Genomic DNA, 17241 nt, shown 5'->3' with positions numbered 1-17241 from the left:
CCGCATAAAGTAGCCTACATTTAACAATCTAACATTCTCGCTTGGTGTCTTTAAAACAAGGCTAAGAAAATTACCCAGCGACTAACATAGTCCAATACCCCAATAACCCTAATCAGAATCGAAGAAAATGTTTACTTTTTTTTTCAAAAAAACTTTATTCAAAACATAATGATCATCAATGAATCTAGCTTGCTCCTTCACACTGGCGTTTGCGACGTCCCCCCTTCTCGGTCATGCGCCAGCACATTGGTGAATGTCGGTATCCGTTGCCTGGGCTGTCACTGGACACTTGCGTACCGCTCCTATGGAAAAAGAAAATACGTTATATTAGTGTGCTACTAAATTATATGGGCAGGCTCGCACTGATGCACCTGCCGCTGCTCGGGTGGAAGGAGTTTTCCTTGTAGACAATGCATGCAACTTTACCAAACTGTAGCCGTTTTCAGACAGACGTGTATTTCCACAATGTCCACGGTGTGTACGGTAGGGTTGTCTTTGCTGTGATGTCTGAATTCATATATCCGTATACTATCTACTTTCCTGTAGCTGACCTGGTAATTTCGCCGTAATGTTGCCGCCACAACTGTCCTGTGAACCCAGTCACGGAAACATTCAAAGGCTAGTGAAAACGACTCTCTTCCGCGGTCAGGCATTAACGGCGCGGCCGCATTTGACAGAAATTGACAGAACTTCTAAAGAAGACGTGAACAACAGGTGGCCGTATACATTCCGCATATCATGTCTGAATGGCCCGATTTCTCTCGCTCTCTCTCTCTCTCGTGCACACTCAATGGACACCAGCCCCTAGACAAGCACATGCAATCCAGATAAAACATTCACATCGTGAAAACAATGATGCATAGAAGACGACTAGCTGAATTAGCGTATTATAAAATCCGGTTAGCAAGCGGCGCACATTTGATTAAAACTCTTGCATTCAAGTTGACTGATCATCTCAATACCAATGTTTTCAACTCAAAAGACTCAAAAGCGCCTCTCTCAAGGACACAAGTATTACTCTACTTTTAAACTTAAACACACATGGGGAAACTGAACAGTCCAACCAGTAGACTATGACAAAGCTAGCCAACTATGTTACTTTGTTTACAATATTTTGAGGCTTCAATCAGACAGCTGAATTAAAGAGGTGGAGTTGTAATGTGAATATAATCTGCATGAAGTGTGCGGTCATGAATATCAGACATTTCAGCATGTAGAATAAAGAATTGTATATACATATAGGCTATATACAGTGAGGAGAAAATTTATTTGATACCATGCTAAAGTTGCCTAAAAAGAGGAATATAAAATCATCAATTGACAATTGATCTTAATGTCTTAATTAAAAAAAATAGTAAAAATAAAACCGCTAAGCACCCCAATTTTCTTTGTGATTGAAGAATGTTTCGTAAAGAAATAAATGTTCTTCCTGAATGCTAGGGGGAAGGAAGTATTTGACCCCCAATGTAACCCTATGGGAATTTAACACATAGGGTTAACATAGGGGCAGGCAGATTTTTATTTTTTAAGGCCAGCTATTTCATGGATTCAGGATATTATGCATCCTGATAAAGTTCCCTTGGCCGTTGGAATTAAAATAGCCCCACATCATTACATACCTTTCACCATAGCTAAAGATTGGCATGGTGCTTTTCCCAGTAGGCCTATTAGCCTGTTTGATGCTCATTGAGCTCAATGCAAATCAACAGGCTAATAGGCCAACTGGAAAAAGCACCATGCCAATCTCTAGCTATGGTCAAGGATATGTGATGATGTGGGGCTATTTTAATTCCAAAGGCCAAGGGAAATTTATGGGGATGCATAATATCCTAGATCCATGAAATAGCTGGCCTTTAAAAATAAAAATCTGCCTGCCCCTATGTTAACCCTATGTGTTAAATTCCCATAGGGTTACATAGGGGGTCAAATAATTCCTTCCCCTAGCATTTAAGGAAAACATTTATCTATTTACGATACATTCTTCAATCACAAAGAAAATTGGTGTCCTTGGCGGTTTGATTTTTACTATTTTTTTTTTTAATTAAGGCATTAAGATCAATTGTCAAATGATGATTTTATATTCCTGTTTTAGCATGGTATCAAATACATGTGCTCCTCACTGTATATTTTATGTTGAATCTCAATTCATCCTTACCTAGAGACAGCAGTTGCAGAGGCCTGTAGTTATTTCTCTTCTGAAATAAAAAAAATATGTGCATTCCATTAGCTTTTGAGGCATAAGGTGGATTTTTATTACAGCAGACAAAGGGATTCATGTATGTTGACATGTACCTTCAATTCATCCTGAACTGGTAACACCACTTACAAAGGCATATCATATGGTTATTTGTATTATTCATGTGTGGACCAAAAGTCAAATAGATCAAATGCAAAACTGTATAGCCTACTTTGTGTGGGTGGCAGGACAGGATGAGCTAGGGTAGACCCCCCAAACCAGACTGGAGCCACTTGTGACTTGTGACAATGACCTGTAACACAGATACATGAATATGCATTACTTTCATCATCAGAAAGAAATAGCCAAATATTTATCAATACCATTATTACACCCCATTAGAAAATAGCATTATTTTGGGATCCAGAGAATATTTTCATTTTAGCTTCCCTTCCCATATATTCTAAACATTGAAAACAGTCTGGTCTATGACAAGGCAAAGCGAATATATGCATCAAGTCAACTACTGCCTCTTCTATATTGCCCCTTTTCAGTCAAATCTTAATCCAAGAAACTTTCAACATCATTAAATGAACTTGTAGACGGCAGTATTTCTGCAAAAAACAAATGGCTTCGGGATTTGTGCCCTTACACTTTATAAAAGTTAGGGAGGAATCTCTACTATTCAGTCTAAAAAGTCACTTGGAAACAAGACTTTTTAGATTGAATAGTAGGCCAGTTAGCGGGTTTCTCACTAGCGTGTACAAAATATAAGGGCACGAATCCCGAAGCTTTGATCCTTACCTGGAAAAAGCAGTTACAGAGGCCTGTAGTTATTTCTCTTCTGAAATAAAAAAAAAATAAATATGTACATTTCATTAGAGAGCTTTTGAGGTATAAGGTGGGTTTTTATTTCAGCAGACAAAGGCAGTCATGTATTTTGACATGTGCCTTCAATTCATCCTGAACTGGTAACACCACTTACAAAGGCATATGGTTATTTGTGTTATTAATGTGTGGACCGAAAGTCAAATAGATCAAATGTAAAACTGTATAGCTTACTTTACTTGGGTGGCAGGACAGGATGAGCAAGGGTAGACCCCCAAACCAGACTGGAGCCACTTGTGAATGACCTGTAATACAGATACATAAATATGCATTACTTTCATAATCAGAAAGAAATAGCCAAATATTTATCAATACCAATATTAGACCCCATTCTAAACATTGAAAACAGTCTGGTCTGTGACAAGGCAAAGCAAGGATATACATCAAGTCAACTAACTGCCTCTTCTAAAATGTCCCTTTTCAGTCAAATCTTACTCCAAGAAACTTTCAACATCATTAAATGAACTTGTAGACAGCAGTATTTCTGCATTAAACAAATGGCTTCGGGATTTGTGCCCTTACACTTTATAAAAGTTAGGGAGGAATCTCTACTATTCAGTCTAAAGAGTCACTTGGAAACAAGACTTTTTAGATTGAATAGTAGGCCCGTTAGCCGGTTTCTCACTAATGTGTACAAAATATAAGGGCACGAATCCCGAAGCTTTGATCCTTACCTGGAAACAGCAGTTGCAGAGGCCTGTGGTTATTTCTCTTCTGAAAAAAAAAATATATATATGTTCATTTCTTTAGAGAGCTTTTGAGGTATTAGGTGGATTTTTATTTCAGCAGACAAAGGCAGTCATGTATTTTGACATGTACCTTCAATTCATCCTGAACTGGTAACACCACTTACAAAGGCATATGGTTATTTGTGTTATTAATGTCTGGACCAAAAGTCAAATAGATCAAATGTAAAACTGTATAGCTTACTTTACTTGGGTGGCAGGCCAGGATGAGCAAGGGTAGACCCCCAAACCAGACTTGTGAATGACCTGTAATACAGATACATAAATGCATTACTCTCATCATCAGAAAGAAATAGCCAAATATTTATCAATACTTAATACTACACCCCATTCTAAACATTGAAAACAGTCTGGTCTGTGACAAGGCAAAGCAAGGATATACATCAAGTCAACTACTGCCTCTTCTATAATTGTCCCTTTTCAGTCAAATCTTACTCCAAGAAACTTTCAACATCATTAAATGAACTCGTAGACGGCAGTATTTCTACATAAAACAAATGGCTTCGGAATTTGTGCCCTTACTTAATAAAAGTTAGGGAGGAATCTCTACTATTTAGATTGAATAGTAGGCCAGTTAGTTGGTTTCTCACTAACGTGTACAAAATATAAGGGCATGAATCCCGAAGCTGTTTTGTTCCTGCCTTCTAAAAGTGTCAACAATGTCTGAGCATGAGGGTGACAGGGCGCATAGCTTCTGCCTAATTAGTTTACGTTTTGGAACCAGCCGCTAACGTCGTTCATAATTTAAAATCAGCATTTCAAATCAGGACAGGGAAACAATGTGAAATCAGCCTCCCTCCCAGAATGAAATGAGGTTTAAACACATACGAAATAGCCTAAGTTTTCTCTCGGGAGAAAAGACTCCCGAGTCCAACATCTAAGCTTTCATAACGTTAACAAAAAACTATTATGTTTGTGTAACAACTTTAAGTTATCGTTGGCCAACAAGCTAGCAGCTAGCCTGCTAATGCTAGCTCACGCAAGGCAACTTTTGTTGTTCACGGGCAAACACATAAGGTTACCGTCAAATCAAATTGCGCTCATTTTAAATTCAGTATTGAGTTAATTATACATTTTTTAAAAAGTTCATAAAGTTGGACAGGACTAAGTGAGCTAAATTAGCTTGCGCAAGCTACACGTTAGCAGCTAGCTGGTATGTAAATGTGAGCTACCATCAGCCGGCCATTATAGCACATTTTCGGATCGATCAGCAAACAAAGCTAGATAAGTAGGTAACTTGTGTTATGGAAGTACGTTTTCACTGGATAGACTAGGTAATTGCATAAATAAAGCATATAGGAGCATACTTACAGTGAGCCTTCAGACGCCACCGTTTTGTCTCACACTCGGCAGCACTCCATCAGCGAGAAAACTGATGAAATAAACCGTTAGGGCGCGTTCGGTGTATGCATCCGTACAGGGTCCGTCGCGGACCCGGTGAATGAAGGCGCGCTGGCGAGGCGGATCGGGTCCGGTGCCCGTAGCCAAAACGGAGGTAGACTGTCAGGCGGATGTGGCCTTATATGGACCTTATATGCTGTATATATTTTTAAGAATGTGTTATATTTGTAAAGCAGTTGTCTAGTTGTCAATAGTCCAGGTAGGCGTGCGATCAGCAAGCAGGTGGCCTTTTCATGGAAAATTGCTGCCCAAACAAACCAACAACAACAACAATAAGAACAACAACAATAAAAACTTTACTTGCACCCCCCAAAAATGTTAGCTGGATATGATTTTGAAATCATATCTAGGGTGATTTTTTACCAGAATATCTGGAAATAAGCGAGGATCAGTTATAAGTTTTGTTGTAAGCTATTTGGCTGTGATTGGCCTCGTTGAATAGTTTGAAGGTGGTCTAGGTCCGTATTACAGATGTGGGCCACATCAGTGAACTGTCTTTGAGGAAGCTTTGGTTCCGATGTGGTAAGTGGATCTGGGCCAGATCTGCTGATCGTAAGAAAAACAGCACTGCAGTTAAAGCTGAAAAGTCTAACCGGCCCAGATCTGGTCCTTAGCCAGAAACCGTGTGTAAGCTACGTCCGGATCTAGAGGCTTTTATGCGGGTCCGGCCCAAAGGGGTTTGCTATCTGGGATCACTCCATCTGTTCATGGATGGACAGAAACCAATGTTGACTATGGCTATGGCATTGGTTAACACCCTTCTACAACTGCTCCTTTTTCCCCTCCACAAGATTAACTGATCTGCAAGTCATGCTTTCCTGACAAGGGTCCAAGAAGTGATGGCCACCTGTCTCTCTAAACTTGCCTTCTCCTGGTTGCTTGACTCAGCAAATGAGGATTAGTCGCTCTAAATCCCTTTTCATGTGCAAGAGCACAATTAAAACATGCTCTAAAAGCAGCAAAGTGCCCTTCACACTGATAATAATAATCCTGACCCATTTTGTTTAGTCAGTGCACAGGATCTAAAACACTCAGAATGCAAAAGATGCTTTAACGCCTCCCCTCCCCCTCCTCTTGCCAGGCAGCATCATCATCATTGGTGAGTGCCTATTTGGGTCACACAGAGCAGAGCGGAGCGGAGCGAAGCGCCAGCACACCTGGAGCACATGGCAGCCATGTGGGGTCAGGAGAGCTTCAGGTCAGATTAGGTAGTGTGTGACAGAGGAGGCCCTGAGCCAAACTGCTAGGGGAAAACGTGACGGAGACACGCCGCTGCACCCAACGCCCAAACCCTGTGCACTGCAGCTGGGCCATAGCTAATGTGCAGCATAAACAGGCCTGAAATGAGCTCTTCAAAAATGAAGTGGAGATAAAGTAGTCAACGGTCACAAATACTTAATTCATAATAACTCAAGTGTTTTCACCCAGCACTTTCCCTCCCCTGAGCATGTTATGCATAACTCTGAAATGAATAGTTTTTGTTTGGAATGATGCCAGTGATAATAAAAAACAGTACATCAAATTGTAGGTGTTGTAATTTTGGTTAGAGGAAATTATCCACGTCTTTGTTGTATGTATTCGGGAAGAACTCAATGACCCCACCTTTGATCGTGCAAGAGAGACTTATTCCTGGCAGTTAAGAGTATAAACAACACCAGTGGATTATAAACAATACTTTTCCAAAAACCCCAAGAGGGTAAGAAAAGAACATTTTGCCTTTGTACATTTGTAAGTATATTCTTTATTTGTCTTTGTGCACATTTTAATATACGGTAATCTGAAAGGGGGAGGGTACAGCCCACTGTAGTGCCATGTCGGCACACTAGACCACATTTTATCTGCACAGAAAAGTGTCTGAACCCAACACTTTCCTTTCCACTCTGAGGTGTAAAAAAAGTTCATGGCACGTCGTGACATGGCCACAGCCTTTGATATAATTATGGAAAAAAAAAAAGAGTCAGGAGGAGAAAAAAAAGTATCAACTCTATTACCAAAAAAAGGATTAAACAATTGAGATTTTAAAAACCTCAACAGAGCAGACTGTGTCCAGATGTGGTCCTAAGTGTCGGAGACAGAGTGAGGTCCTGTTGGAACTGGAGCAGGTGCCAGAGGAGCAAACCCACAGAGGCTTCACAACTCCCACAGCAGCCACCAATATTAAAAGGCACTAGTGATCGATGGCAATTCTACAAGACAAGGATTATTATACTTGAAGAGATTCCCGAGGCCTAGAGAGAGAGAGAACTGATGCTTTTGAAATCCACACCAATTCCTCTCCAAATCACCAAGCTGTAAAGAGGAAAGAGAAGCACATGAGACATTTGAATGAGTCAGCACTATTTACATTACTGGCACAGAGGAGAGCAGCCGTTACCAACAACGGTACGTCCAGTAGCGAGCAGTGGGACAACAGCATATGCATGCATACCTATGCATCTCCCTTTCAATCTATACATTTCAGATTTGTACTGAGAGATAACCACCTGCTCCAAGGACTACAGCTCGCCGAAGGGAATAACTTCTTCATTGATGAAAAACTCGATGGTCTCCTCCTCCCAGTCTTCCACATTGCTGTCCAGTTCATCGGTGTCCACACCTTTAATAATTTACAAAACGCACACACGTCAGCTGTTTTTTCAGAGATATTTCAGACTTTATCGTGCCTCGATTGCAATTTCACTTCTCCAAACTATTGTTCAAATCCAAACTCATTTATTATATACATTCATAAAGGCTATTCATGCCAAGATCTATATAAAAGACACTATACATTTATTCGATATTAAATATAACAATTCGATATTGCATGTATACACAACGCAAATAAATATGTCTATGCAATTCTGTGTGTGTTTTCTAGTCTAGTTCTGTGCAGTAAGCTCACCTCCTCTTAGCTCCAGACGGAGAGATTTCTGCTCCTGGTACACCTTTTGGGCAGTGTCGCGATACTGGCGGTACTCGTCCATCATGTTACGTCTCTTGTCAATCAGTTCCTTTACAAGAGATTACAACCAAACTTGAGAACACTCCACAGGTAATGAACAAACCTCTATGAGGAGATGACGTGTTGGTGCAGACACTTGGAAATGTAGAATTTGTACCTTGGAGGCCTTGGATTGACTGAGACGATCCTTCTGCTCAAAGATCTTGGAGTATTTCTTCAGATCCTTCTTGATGGTCTAGAAAAACAGGAGGTCTGATTAGACAAAGCGCACCAGACTAAAAGGAATCAGAGCAGGCTCCTTGTCATGATTCATCTTGAGCTGAACCCTTTCAACCCTCTACTGAGACTACGGTAAAGGTTCAACAGACCAAACTCATCTAGTGAAATCAACCTCTGGGGGTGTTTCCGTTTCACCAACTTTATTCAAATTACTTTAAAATGCTTTTTTCAAGGACCGAGAGAGAGAGAGAGGGAGAGAGAGAGAGAGAGAGAGAGAGAGTGTGTGTGAGAGTGAGAGAGCACGAGTGAGTGTTCACTCATCATTGCCATGGTGCATTGAGAATTGCATTAGGAGACGGGGAGAGTACAAGAGAAGCCCCTGCTCACTTTGATCTGTTCCAGGGGCAGGAGGATGGGGGGCCGTGGCCTCCACAGCAGCTGGCAGAAGCGGTCCTTGTTGTTCTTCTGCAGCAGGCGGCCCTGGAAGGTCCACAGCCAGTAGGCATTGTCCACCTGAGGAGGGCCAAGAGGGGATTACACGGATAAGGCAATTAAGTTGTCATGACACCCCTAATTAGGGTGACGGGAGGACACACGCAATCACATGGCTCCGCTGAAGAGGAAGAGGAAGAGGAGGAGTAAGTTGGTATGAGGGCTGATACCTTGTGGCTCCACCAGGAGACAGAGGTCACCAAGAAGCGCCCGGTGGGGTCCCACTCCACGTCTGAGGCCATGTAGTGCTCAGCAATGTTCATCATGGTGCAGTCCGAGGTGTCCACAAAAGCCAAAGCACCGTTCATGCTGGAATTGCAAAGAAACAAAACAGCAAGGGTGCAGTTTGTTTAACATCAACAAATAAAAAACAAAGGGGAATAATGTGATTAGTATACATATAATGGCAAAATCAAACATCTAACCTCCTCAATCCAGCCAACACCAAGAACTGACCCTGGGGACTCCAGAAAATGCTGTTTGCTTGCTGTTTGTCGAACATTTCTGCAAAACAAGCCATTTTCAGTGGTGCACATCAGGAAATTATCAATCCATGTTTCTAGTGAGGGGAAAACTACTTACTGATCAGATCAATCTTCCCATTGCTCTTGACGTGGTAAAAAGAGACGTTGATTCTGGGAGACTCGCCATGAAGCACAGCAAATTTGCTGCCATTGGGCTCCCAAGCAAAGGCAATGATGCTGTCTGCAAAACACATCAAGACACAGGCATGTGTTGGGGAGGCCCATGTGCTCATAGTGTAGGTGTATTGGTATACAGGTAAGTAAGTGTGTAGGTTTGTTAATAATGATAGACAGCGTCTCTAAAGATTAGTGTTTTAGTACAAAACAATGTTATATACAGCATAAACCGACATAAAACTTCTTACACAATGAAACATCACAACTTTTAATTTCCCCCCAATGTCTTCAACATTCTCTCCTTGTAATCCAGACTAGTTAAATACTGCAAAACTATGTTACCTCTAGGCAATAACGTTACACAGTCAGAAGAAAGATGAGCCTGGTTTCTTCACTCACCCTTCATCTCAACCACATCCACAGGGACCTGCTTCTCCCTCATCCGGAAAATCTCAAAGTTGGTGACAACTCCCTGGGGGGAAAAAGGAATGAGCTCAGCACTTTCACATCAACCAACAGATATGGATAATGGACACATGGCTTAAAGCAGGGAAATAGCTCTGTCTGAAGAGGAGACATTTTCAAAGCTCTTGTTACCTGAGTGCCTTTGGGGGTCCTGTCAACTTTAACACACAGGTAGTCGCCATTTTTCTGCCAGTGGAGCTTGCAGTCCACAACGTTGAACAGATTGCGCACCCTGATCTCGTTCCTGGTTGGCAGCTGCATGAGCGTCACCCTTGCAGGGATGTCTTTGTCTTCTGGGACCCAGAAGGCAATGATGTTGTCACCAGGTGACCAAGAGAAGTCCCTGAAAGAGAACAAAAAGCACATTGATACATAGTCAAGTCACATACAGGTACATGAAAAGGCCCATTTCAAAGGCTAGTCATATTGGCAAAACCAGTCCATAGAAACATACATGGTCCAACTTACTTAATACCACTGATCTTCAAACTCTTCTTATCCAAGAGACCCATGGACTAAACAGGAAGAAAGTATATTGCATTAAAATGATGCAAATGCAAATTAGGGAGGGCACATTCCTGATGTAAAGAATGCCACTAATGACACCATTTACCCTGAATTGATATGTTTGTACATTAACCTACTATGTGAAAAGCCAAGTCAGCCTCCCTTATGATATTAGAGGCACTGATTCGGTCATGTTTAATAATATATATAAACACATCAATTTACTTTTATTTGCTCACTGAAACTCAAGGTGAGATCTTCCATGTGAGGAGGACGCAACTCCAACTCACTCCCATTTGCCATTCCTAGACATGAGCCGCAGCACCACACCTCTTTTCGCTTCCACACAAAAGGGAAATCAACTGTCTGAGGTCCCATATGGGCATGAGGCTACATTAGAGCACCGTATGCCCCGAACCAAGACAAGCAAACTGAACAGTTTGGGGTTTTTTCCCCCATGAACCGTGCCACCCCTTCTAGAAACTACAACAAAGTCTTTCTAAGCAATGGTTCTCAAAGCTGCTGTAACCTACTGGTTGTGCTTCAGGGCTATTGAGTCTGGCGATGCAAGTGGCACACTCACATCCCATTTTACCTGCTGATCCGGGAACACTTCTAGTCAAAACGTGTGTCACATTCATAGCATGTGAGCAAGGCCGGCGGAAGGCATGAGAATTCTGGGCAATTGCCCAGAGTGCCACCACGGCCGGCTTATCATGACCAACATGGCCGGCTTATCACGACCACGCTCTCTTGGAACAATAACGGAATTTTAGAAATCTACACAAAACTTGAACTGGCTAGTTGCTGGCTAGCCCTTTGACCCAAACATAGTATGGACGTTATAAACAGTTGCACCTCAGCGCCCCCAAAATACAGGTCTTTGAAAGTCTGCTTGTCTGTAAAGACTATAGAAGACAACAAGACATAACCTAGCACTCATCACTTTAGCACCAATAGTCTCATCAATTTCAGAACTGCTAACAGTGAGTGCATCAGCTCTAACGACTAATCGTTTGACTAATTTTTCAATTTTGTCGACTAATTATTACCTCCGCCAAGGAGGTTATGTTTTCATGTTTGTCTGTTTGTTTGTCTGTTCGTTAGCAAGATAATTCAAAGAAATTTCGATTAAATTTTCAGGGAAGGTCTGATATGACCCAAGGAAGAAACGATTACATTTTGGGAGTGATCCGTATCACCGTCTGGATTCAGGAGGCGGTATATTTTTTGCTTGGCGGTGTAATGGCATGGTATGATTAAAAAAAAAATAGCACCAGCGTACTTTGATATGAAAATGTGTGTTTGCTATGCAAAATGTGTACAGGTTGGCAGGTCTGCACAGCATAATGAAAATACAGTATCTACATATACAGTGAGGAGCACATGTATTTGATACCATGCTAAAACAGGAATATAAAATCATCATTTGACAATTGATCTTAATGCCTTAATTTAAAAAATGAGTAAAAATCAAACCGCCAAGGACACCAATTTTCTTTGTGATTGAAGAATGTATCGTAAATAGATAAATGTTTTCCTTAAATGCTAGGGGAAGGAAGTATTTGACCCCCTATGTAACCCTATGGGAATTTAACACATAGGGTTAACATAGGGGCAGGCAGATTTTTATTTTTAAAGACCAGCTATTTCATGGATCTAGGATATTATGCATCCCGATAAATTTCCCTTGGCCTTTGGAATTAAAATAGCCCCACATCATCACATACCCTTGACCATAGCTAGAGATTGGCATGGTGCTTTTTCCAGTAGGCCTATTAGCCTGTTTGATTTGCATTGAGCTCAATGAGCATCAAACAGGCTAATAGGCCTACTGCAAAAAGCACCATGCCAATCTCTCGCTATGGTGAAAGGTATGTAATGACGTGGGGCTATTTTAATTCCAACGGCCAAGGGAACTTTATCAGGATGCATAATAACCTGAATCCATGAAATAGCTGGCCTTAAAAAATAAAAATCTGCCTGCCCCAATGTTAACCCTATGTGTTAAATTCCCATAGGGTTACATTGGGGGTCAAATACTTCCTTCCCCCTAGCATTTAGGAAGAACATTTATTTATTTACGAAACATTCTTCATTCACAAAGAAAATTGGGGTAGTTAGCGGTTTTATTTTTACTCAATTTTTGAATTAAGACATTAAGATCAATTGTCAAATGATGATTTTATATTCCTCTTTTTAGTCAACTTTAGCATGGTATCAAATACATGTTCTCCTCACTGTAACTATTAAATGCTGAAAAACTTACAGGTGTCTCATAGATGCTGAGCGTATCCTGAGACATTCTGGCAAAGAACTTCCCATCATTGCTCCATCTGCGAGATAAGTGGGAAATTACATTTCAATGAAAGAACACATAACAGTAACAATACGGTGGGGCTGGTTCATTCAGGGCAGATTGAGACCAAGAAACATTCATCTGTAAAGCATCAGAACTCACTTAAAAATGGGCCAGTGGGCAGAACTCTCACAGTGGAAGCCTCGCTTCTTCTGTCCAGTCAGGACATCCCAGATGATGATTGCTTGAGGGTCATCTTTCGTGTCCATGAGGGGACTAAAGGTGACCACATACCTAAAAATACCAATACACAAATCAAACGAAGCCCTCAATTTAAAAAGCAGAACAAGGGGAAAAAAGACCACTGTGAAATTCCCACAGCTTTCCACATCAAATTCAAGTACTTTTTCAAGGACATTCTCGATCCACTTCCTTCAAATTAAATAACCCAAAACAGAATGGAAGACAACATGGGCTCTTGCCTTCTTGAACACAAAATACATCACTTCGAGCCATTTCAAAGACCATATTAAGTTATGTATTTTCAAAAACTGTTTAGAGTCCCACCCATCCCCCTCTTTAATTCACAGACATCAGGGATTTCAAGGCCCCCTGGGAACCCTGGTGGATTTACAGCTGTGAAATCTAGAGCAGCAACATTACCTTTCACAGGGAGAGAAGTCAATGAGCTGCACACCCTGGTGGCTGAACCTCTGGATCTGCTTGAACTTCTCCCCACCCCACAATGCGATGCCCCTCTGATGGAATGTAGCGAGATAAGTACCCTTGGGAGACCAGCGCACGTAAGTTTCGGTCCAGCGCTACAGAAGGGAAAAAACATTCAGTAATGAAGTAAACAATTAAATACACAATTTGGGATGAAGGCTATGCTGGTGGTGTGAAATGCCAAGCAAGCTAACTAACCGCTCTCTCTTCCACTGTGATTGCATCTTTGGCATCATTGTCAAATATGCCCGTCCTTTCACCAGCTTCATAAATCACACTGTACTGATCACGACAATCAGGATCCTCCATCCAGTGGCGCAGATTACCCTGCATGATACAAAGCAGGACAATGTTAATGATGATTAAAAAATGTTGCTGTCCAGATTTCACAGTTCTTGTGCTTGATAAGTGTTGTAAAATAAGTTTCACTCACAAAATCTTTAAAGGGCTGCTTCTCCGGTTGTTCCCATTCATCACTGATAGTCATGTACCTGAATAAACAAAATTGGTTGAACATTACACACACATTGTACAGTTGCCTTTTTTGCACATGTCTATCAAAAGAACAACTAACACAACAAAAGGATACTCAAAAGGTAACATACTTATCAAAATCTGTGAAAAGGTTGACACGGAAAGTGTGCTGTTTATCCAATTTGTAGCCATCTGCATTCTTCACTGCTTCCTGTGCATGAGAAGGTGCAGAATACTCCAAAAATATATACCTGAAAGAGAATGATGGTGAAGGGGAATTGTAGTCAGTCGCCTTACATGGTTTCAGGACTGCGCAAACAAAATGCAATCTAGAGGGTTGTGCACTTACCCCTTGGTTTTGCCCTCGGCATCAGGGTAAAACTCATTGGTGATTTTGCCAAATTTAGAGAAGATCTTGTGGATTACATTTTTTAGTTTCTCCAAACGTTCTGGTCCAACCTGAGGCACATTGTCCACCACTACAACGGAGTCAATGCCATCTGCCTCCTGGGGTTTTTCTCCGAGGAGATCCTCCAAAAGCTCTGGATCAAAAAAAAGGTCAAAACACATATTAACATTTTCCAGCGCTAGCAGCTAGTATTCGTAGAGAATTAAACAAAATTACATTCGGAATCGCGCGCCCAAGTATCTCGCAAATGTCATTGTTCTTACTTCTCAGTTCTCATGCCAAAGTATATCAGCTATGTATGATGGTGTCTTTCAACAGGAGAAATTAAGTTTAATTGTGTTTAAGGGATATATTATGTTTCAGTAAAATGTCACACTAACAAACTATGCACTTGTTGCGGAAACAATGCCTTGACAGCTGGGAGACGAGGTACCTAGCATAGCTTGCCAAATTAGCCAATTTAACTGCACGTTTTAAGTAGGCCAACCACATCTAACAAAAACTCTTAATAGTAATTTATGTCAAACACGCTGAGATCATAGTCTAGGACGTTACAATAATGATTCATGTGTAAACAATGCTGCATGTAGCCTATCACACTAATTCATTTCACATTGTCAACGTTGGTCTCATACGTTTAGTATGCTGTCTGGCTAACATTTGCTAACGTTGCTTTGCAACTAGCTATCTACAACAACTCTGGCAAAGTCCCGTACTAGGTTAGCGTTAATGGATTTGAAGCAACAGAAGTTTAGTTCAAGTTTCTTAGAAGGGTCAATCAAACATTGGATCTCAAATGGTGTTCAGAGTTCAATTTACTGTATGACTATGTACCAGAGCCTTGTACGCTAGCTATCGATATTAGCTTTACTACGGCACACAGTGTCCTGGTGGTATGTTGCGTTCACGTTAGTAGGCCTAAAAGCCGGCTACTTTCCTCTTTTTGCTTACCCTGATCACTTAGGTCATCCACGAAGTCCTCTGGATCACTGAAAGATGGCTCTTCGCTATCATCAAAGTCCATCTCGGCCTCCATATCCTCTGTTTCACGCATTGATGCAATTTTTTGGTTCGGTCAATTACAAGAATCGTAATTTTTTGAAGGAAAGTAGGATTTTACTCAGAAAGCCATGTGGACAACACCCGGCGCCAACCATTGAGCGACGAGAAAAGGACTGCACCATTTCAAGAGCAAAGGTAAGTCTATTAAGATACAGTCAGCCGTTTTACGATTTAGATTTGCTAAAACCACACATCACTGAATGTTGCTTACCTATGAATGAATAAAATACAAGATAGTGTTAGACTTAAAATTAAAGTGATCCCAAATAAACGTATGTGTGTGGGTATAATTGTTGTCAACCTTCAAAATAATTTGGTCTCTTCCTACACTGAAGCGTTTCCGCTTCCACGCTGGGATTCAAAGCTGATCTTAGATCAGGTCATTTCTAATGTAAAGGCCTAGGCCGTAGTCTAGGCCCATCCACAAACGGGCTGTGGATCAGTCATATCCAACTCATCATTTTGTAGAAAACGTGCTCGATTATCAGGTGTCAATCAGAAGGACGCAGTGGACGTACATTTCAAGTTTCAAGTTTTATTTTATTGTTATTGTCGCATATCCTATTGCAAATGAAATACAGAGACATTTTGCCTACCACAGTAGGCCTAGTGCAAGGATAAATCATTGACGTAATTGGTAGGACAACTGTGCTCATTTATGACACCATGACAAGCAAAATGTAGCCTATGTTGCTCTAGTCTATTGAATTTGCTTTACAGATGTAGGCTACTGTAGGCCTACAACTAATACAATTAGTTTGTTTCATTTTCAATCATTAGTTAAGTGTTACAGTAAAATATGAACATTGCCTTATTTTTCAGCGGGGATATTCCACTCAACAAAATTGTTTAAAGTTTAAAGCTCTTGTTAACTCTAGGAAGTCAGGCGTTAGCCCCAGAGCCTCCCATATGCTTCAGGTGTTAATGGAATGCTAACTCTAGGAAGTCAGGCGTTAGCCCCAGAGCCTCCCATAAGTGGTACCCCTACGCTTTCCAAACATTCGCTTACTATACCCCCATCAGGTGAGGAAGTGCTCACAGGAAGATGCCGTTTCTCTGTGCTCCATTAGAGGGGGGTGTTGTCTAAGACGTGGGAAGGGTATGAGAGAACATTGTGCTTTTCCCACTGTCAAAGAAAGGTTTCTGAACAATCCTCTAAGGAAGGATCATCTTATCCTTTTCAGAACAGTAATTGATTCCACATGGTTTTCATTTCGCCTCCTTCTTTAACCATGACTTTTCTCTGTGATTGAATCCCACTCCACATAGTGGGCTACAGTAGGCCTATAGGTGTAGGCTACAGTAAAAGACCTATGCTCTGAAATGTAATTTTGCTTAGATCTGGAGAATCAATATGTTATGTTTTATTTCATTCATTTCATTATATTAGTGCGACTTTAGTGAGACTGAGTGAGATTTTCACAAGGGAGCCTCCTTTAATGTCGCCTGACCGGGAACAGAGTACAGCAGCTGCTTGCAATGATAGTGCATTATTATATCGCAGTTCAGTTTTAAGTCCAATCAAATGAAGCCCAGAGGAAATGTTAACAAGAGTCATGAGTCTTATTCATGTAAATAAGACAAGCGAAACATAGAGAAAGGCCCTTTGTGTCCTCAAACGCTATTTCACTCTAACTGGAGATTGTTTGAGGTTACATGATGAATTATTTTTTTAGGGGAACCTCTGGTCAAAAGCAAAGGGAGAGAAATAACACATTGTTTCCTGGAGATGAGAGGAAACCGAATAAAAAGAGAACGTGGCGATGTGATGGACAATGGCTCTGGAAATAGA

At 41.1% G+C, this 17241-nt stretch overlaps 1 protein-coding gene and 1 long non-coding RNA gene across 2 annotated transcripts; both read right to left on the bottom strand.

The window, feature by feature from the left end:
* Nucleotides 1-173: 173 nt before the first annotated feature.
* LOC134076247 (uncharacterized) lies at nucleotides 174-5344 on the bottom strand. Its single transcript, XR_009938576.1, has 8 exons — nucleotides 5122-5344; nucleotides 3995-4056; nucleotides 3739-3778; nucleotides 3239-3309; nucleotides 2981-3020; nucleotides 2409-2489; nucleotides 2156-2195; nucleotides 174-302 (listed from the first exon to the last, which is right to left on the bottom strand). It is a non-coding gene; the product is annotated as an uncharacterized LOC134076247 (long non-coding RNA).
* Nucleotides 5345-6928: 1584 nt separating this feature from the next.
* Nucleotides 6929-15570, bottom strand: eif3ba (eukaryotic translation initiation factor 3, subunit Ba). Its single transcript, XM_062532942.1, has 19 exons — nucleotides 15339-15570; nucleotides 14328-14520; nucleotides 14110-14229; nucleotides 13938-13995; nucleotides 13703-13831; nucleotides 13442-13599; nucleotides 12941-13072; nucleotides 12749-12815; nucleotides 10441-10487; nucleotides 10105-10315; nucleotides 9907-9979; nucleotides 9449-9571; nucleotides 9292-9370; nucleotides 9037-9175; nucleotides 8762-8887; nucleotides 8313-8390; nucleotides 8096-8204; nucleotides 7695-7807; nucleotides 6929-7500 (listed from the first exon to the last, which is right to left on the bottom strand). The coding sequence occupies exons 1-18, from the start codon at nucleotides 15439-15441 to the stop codon at nucleotides 7707-7709; spliced, it is 2046 nt and encodes a 681-aa protein (XP_062388926.1). The 5' UTR covers nucleotides 15442-15570; the 3' UTR covers nucleotides 6929-7500; nucleotides 7695-7706.
* Nucleotides 15571-17241: the final 1671 nt, after the last annotated feature.

This window comes from Sardina pilchardus, chromosome 3 (genome assembly GCF_963854185.1).
Source record: "Sardina pilchardus chromosome 3, fSarPil1.1, whole genome shotgun sequence".
In the NCBI taxonomy this organism is placed as follows: Eukaryota; Metazoa; Chordata; class Actinopteri; order Clupeiformes; family Clupeidae; genus Sardina; species Sardina pilchardus.
The sequence above is the reverse complement of the archived record's forward strand: the minus strand, read 5'-3'. Positions and strand labels throughout refer to the sequence as shown.

Excerpts from the sequence above, each read along its gene's own strand:
- eif3ba (XM_062532942.1), bottom strand. The coding sequence starts at position 15,441 with ATGCGTGAAACAGAGGATATGGAGGCCGAGATGGACTTTGATGATAGC. Across the intron at positions 10,488-12,748 it reads TCAGCATCTATGAGACACCT|TCCATGGGTCTCTTGGATAA; the intron begins GTAAGTTTTTCA and ends CTTCCTGTTTAG. Across the intron at positions 8,391-8,761 it reads TGCCCCTGGAACAGATCAAA|ACCATCAAGAAGGATCTGAA; the intron begins GTGAGCAGGGGC and ends CTGTTTTTCTAG.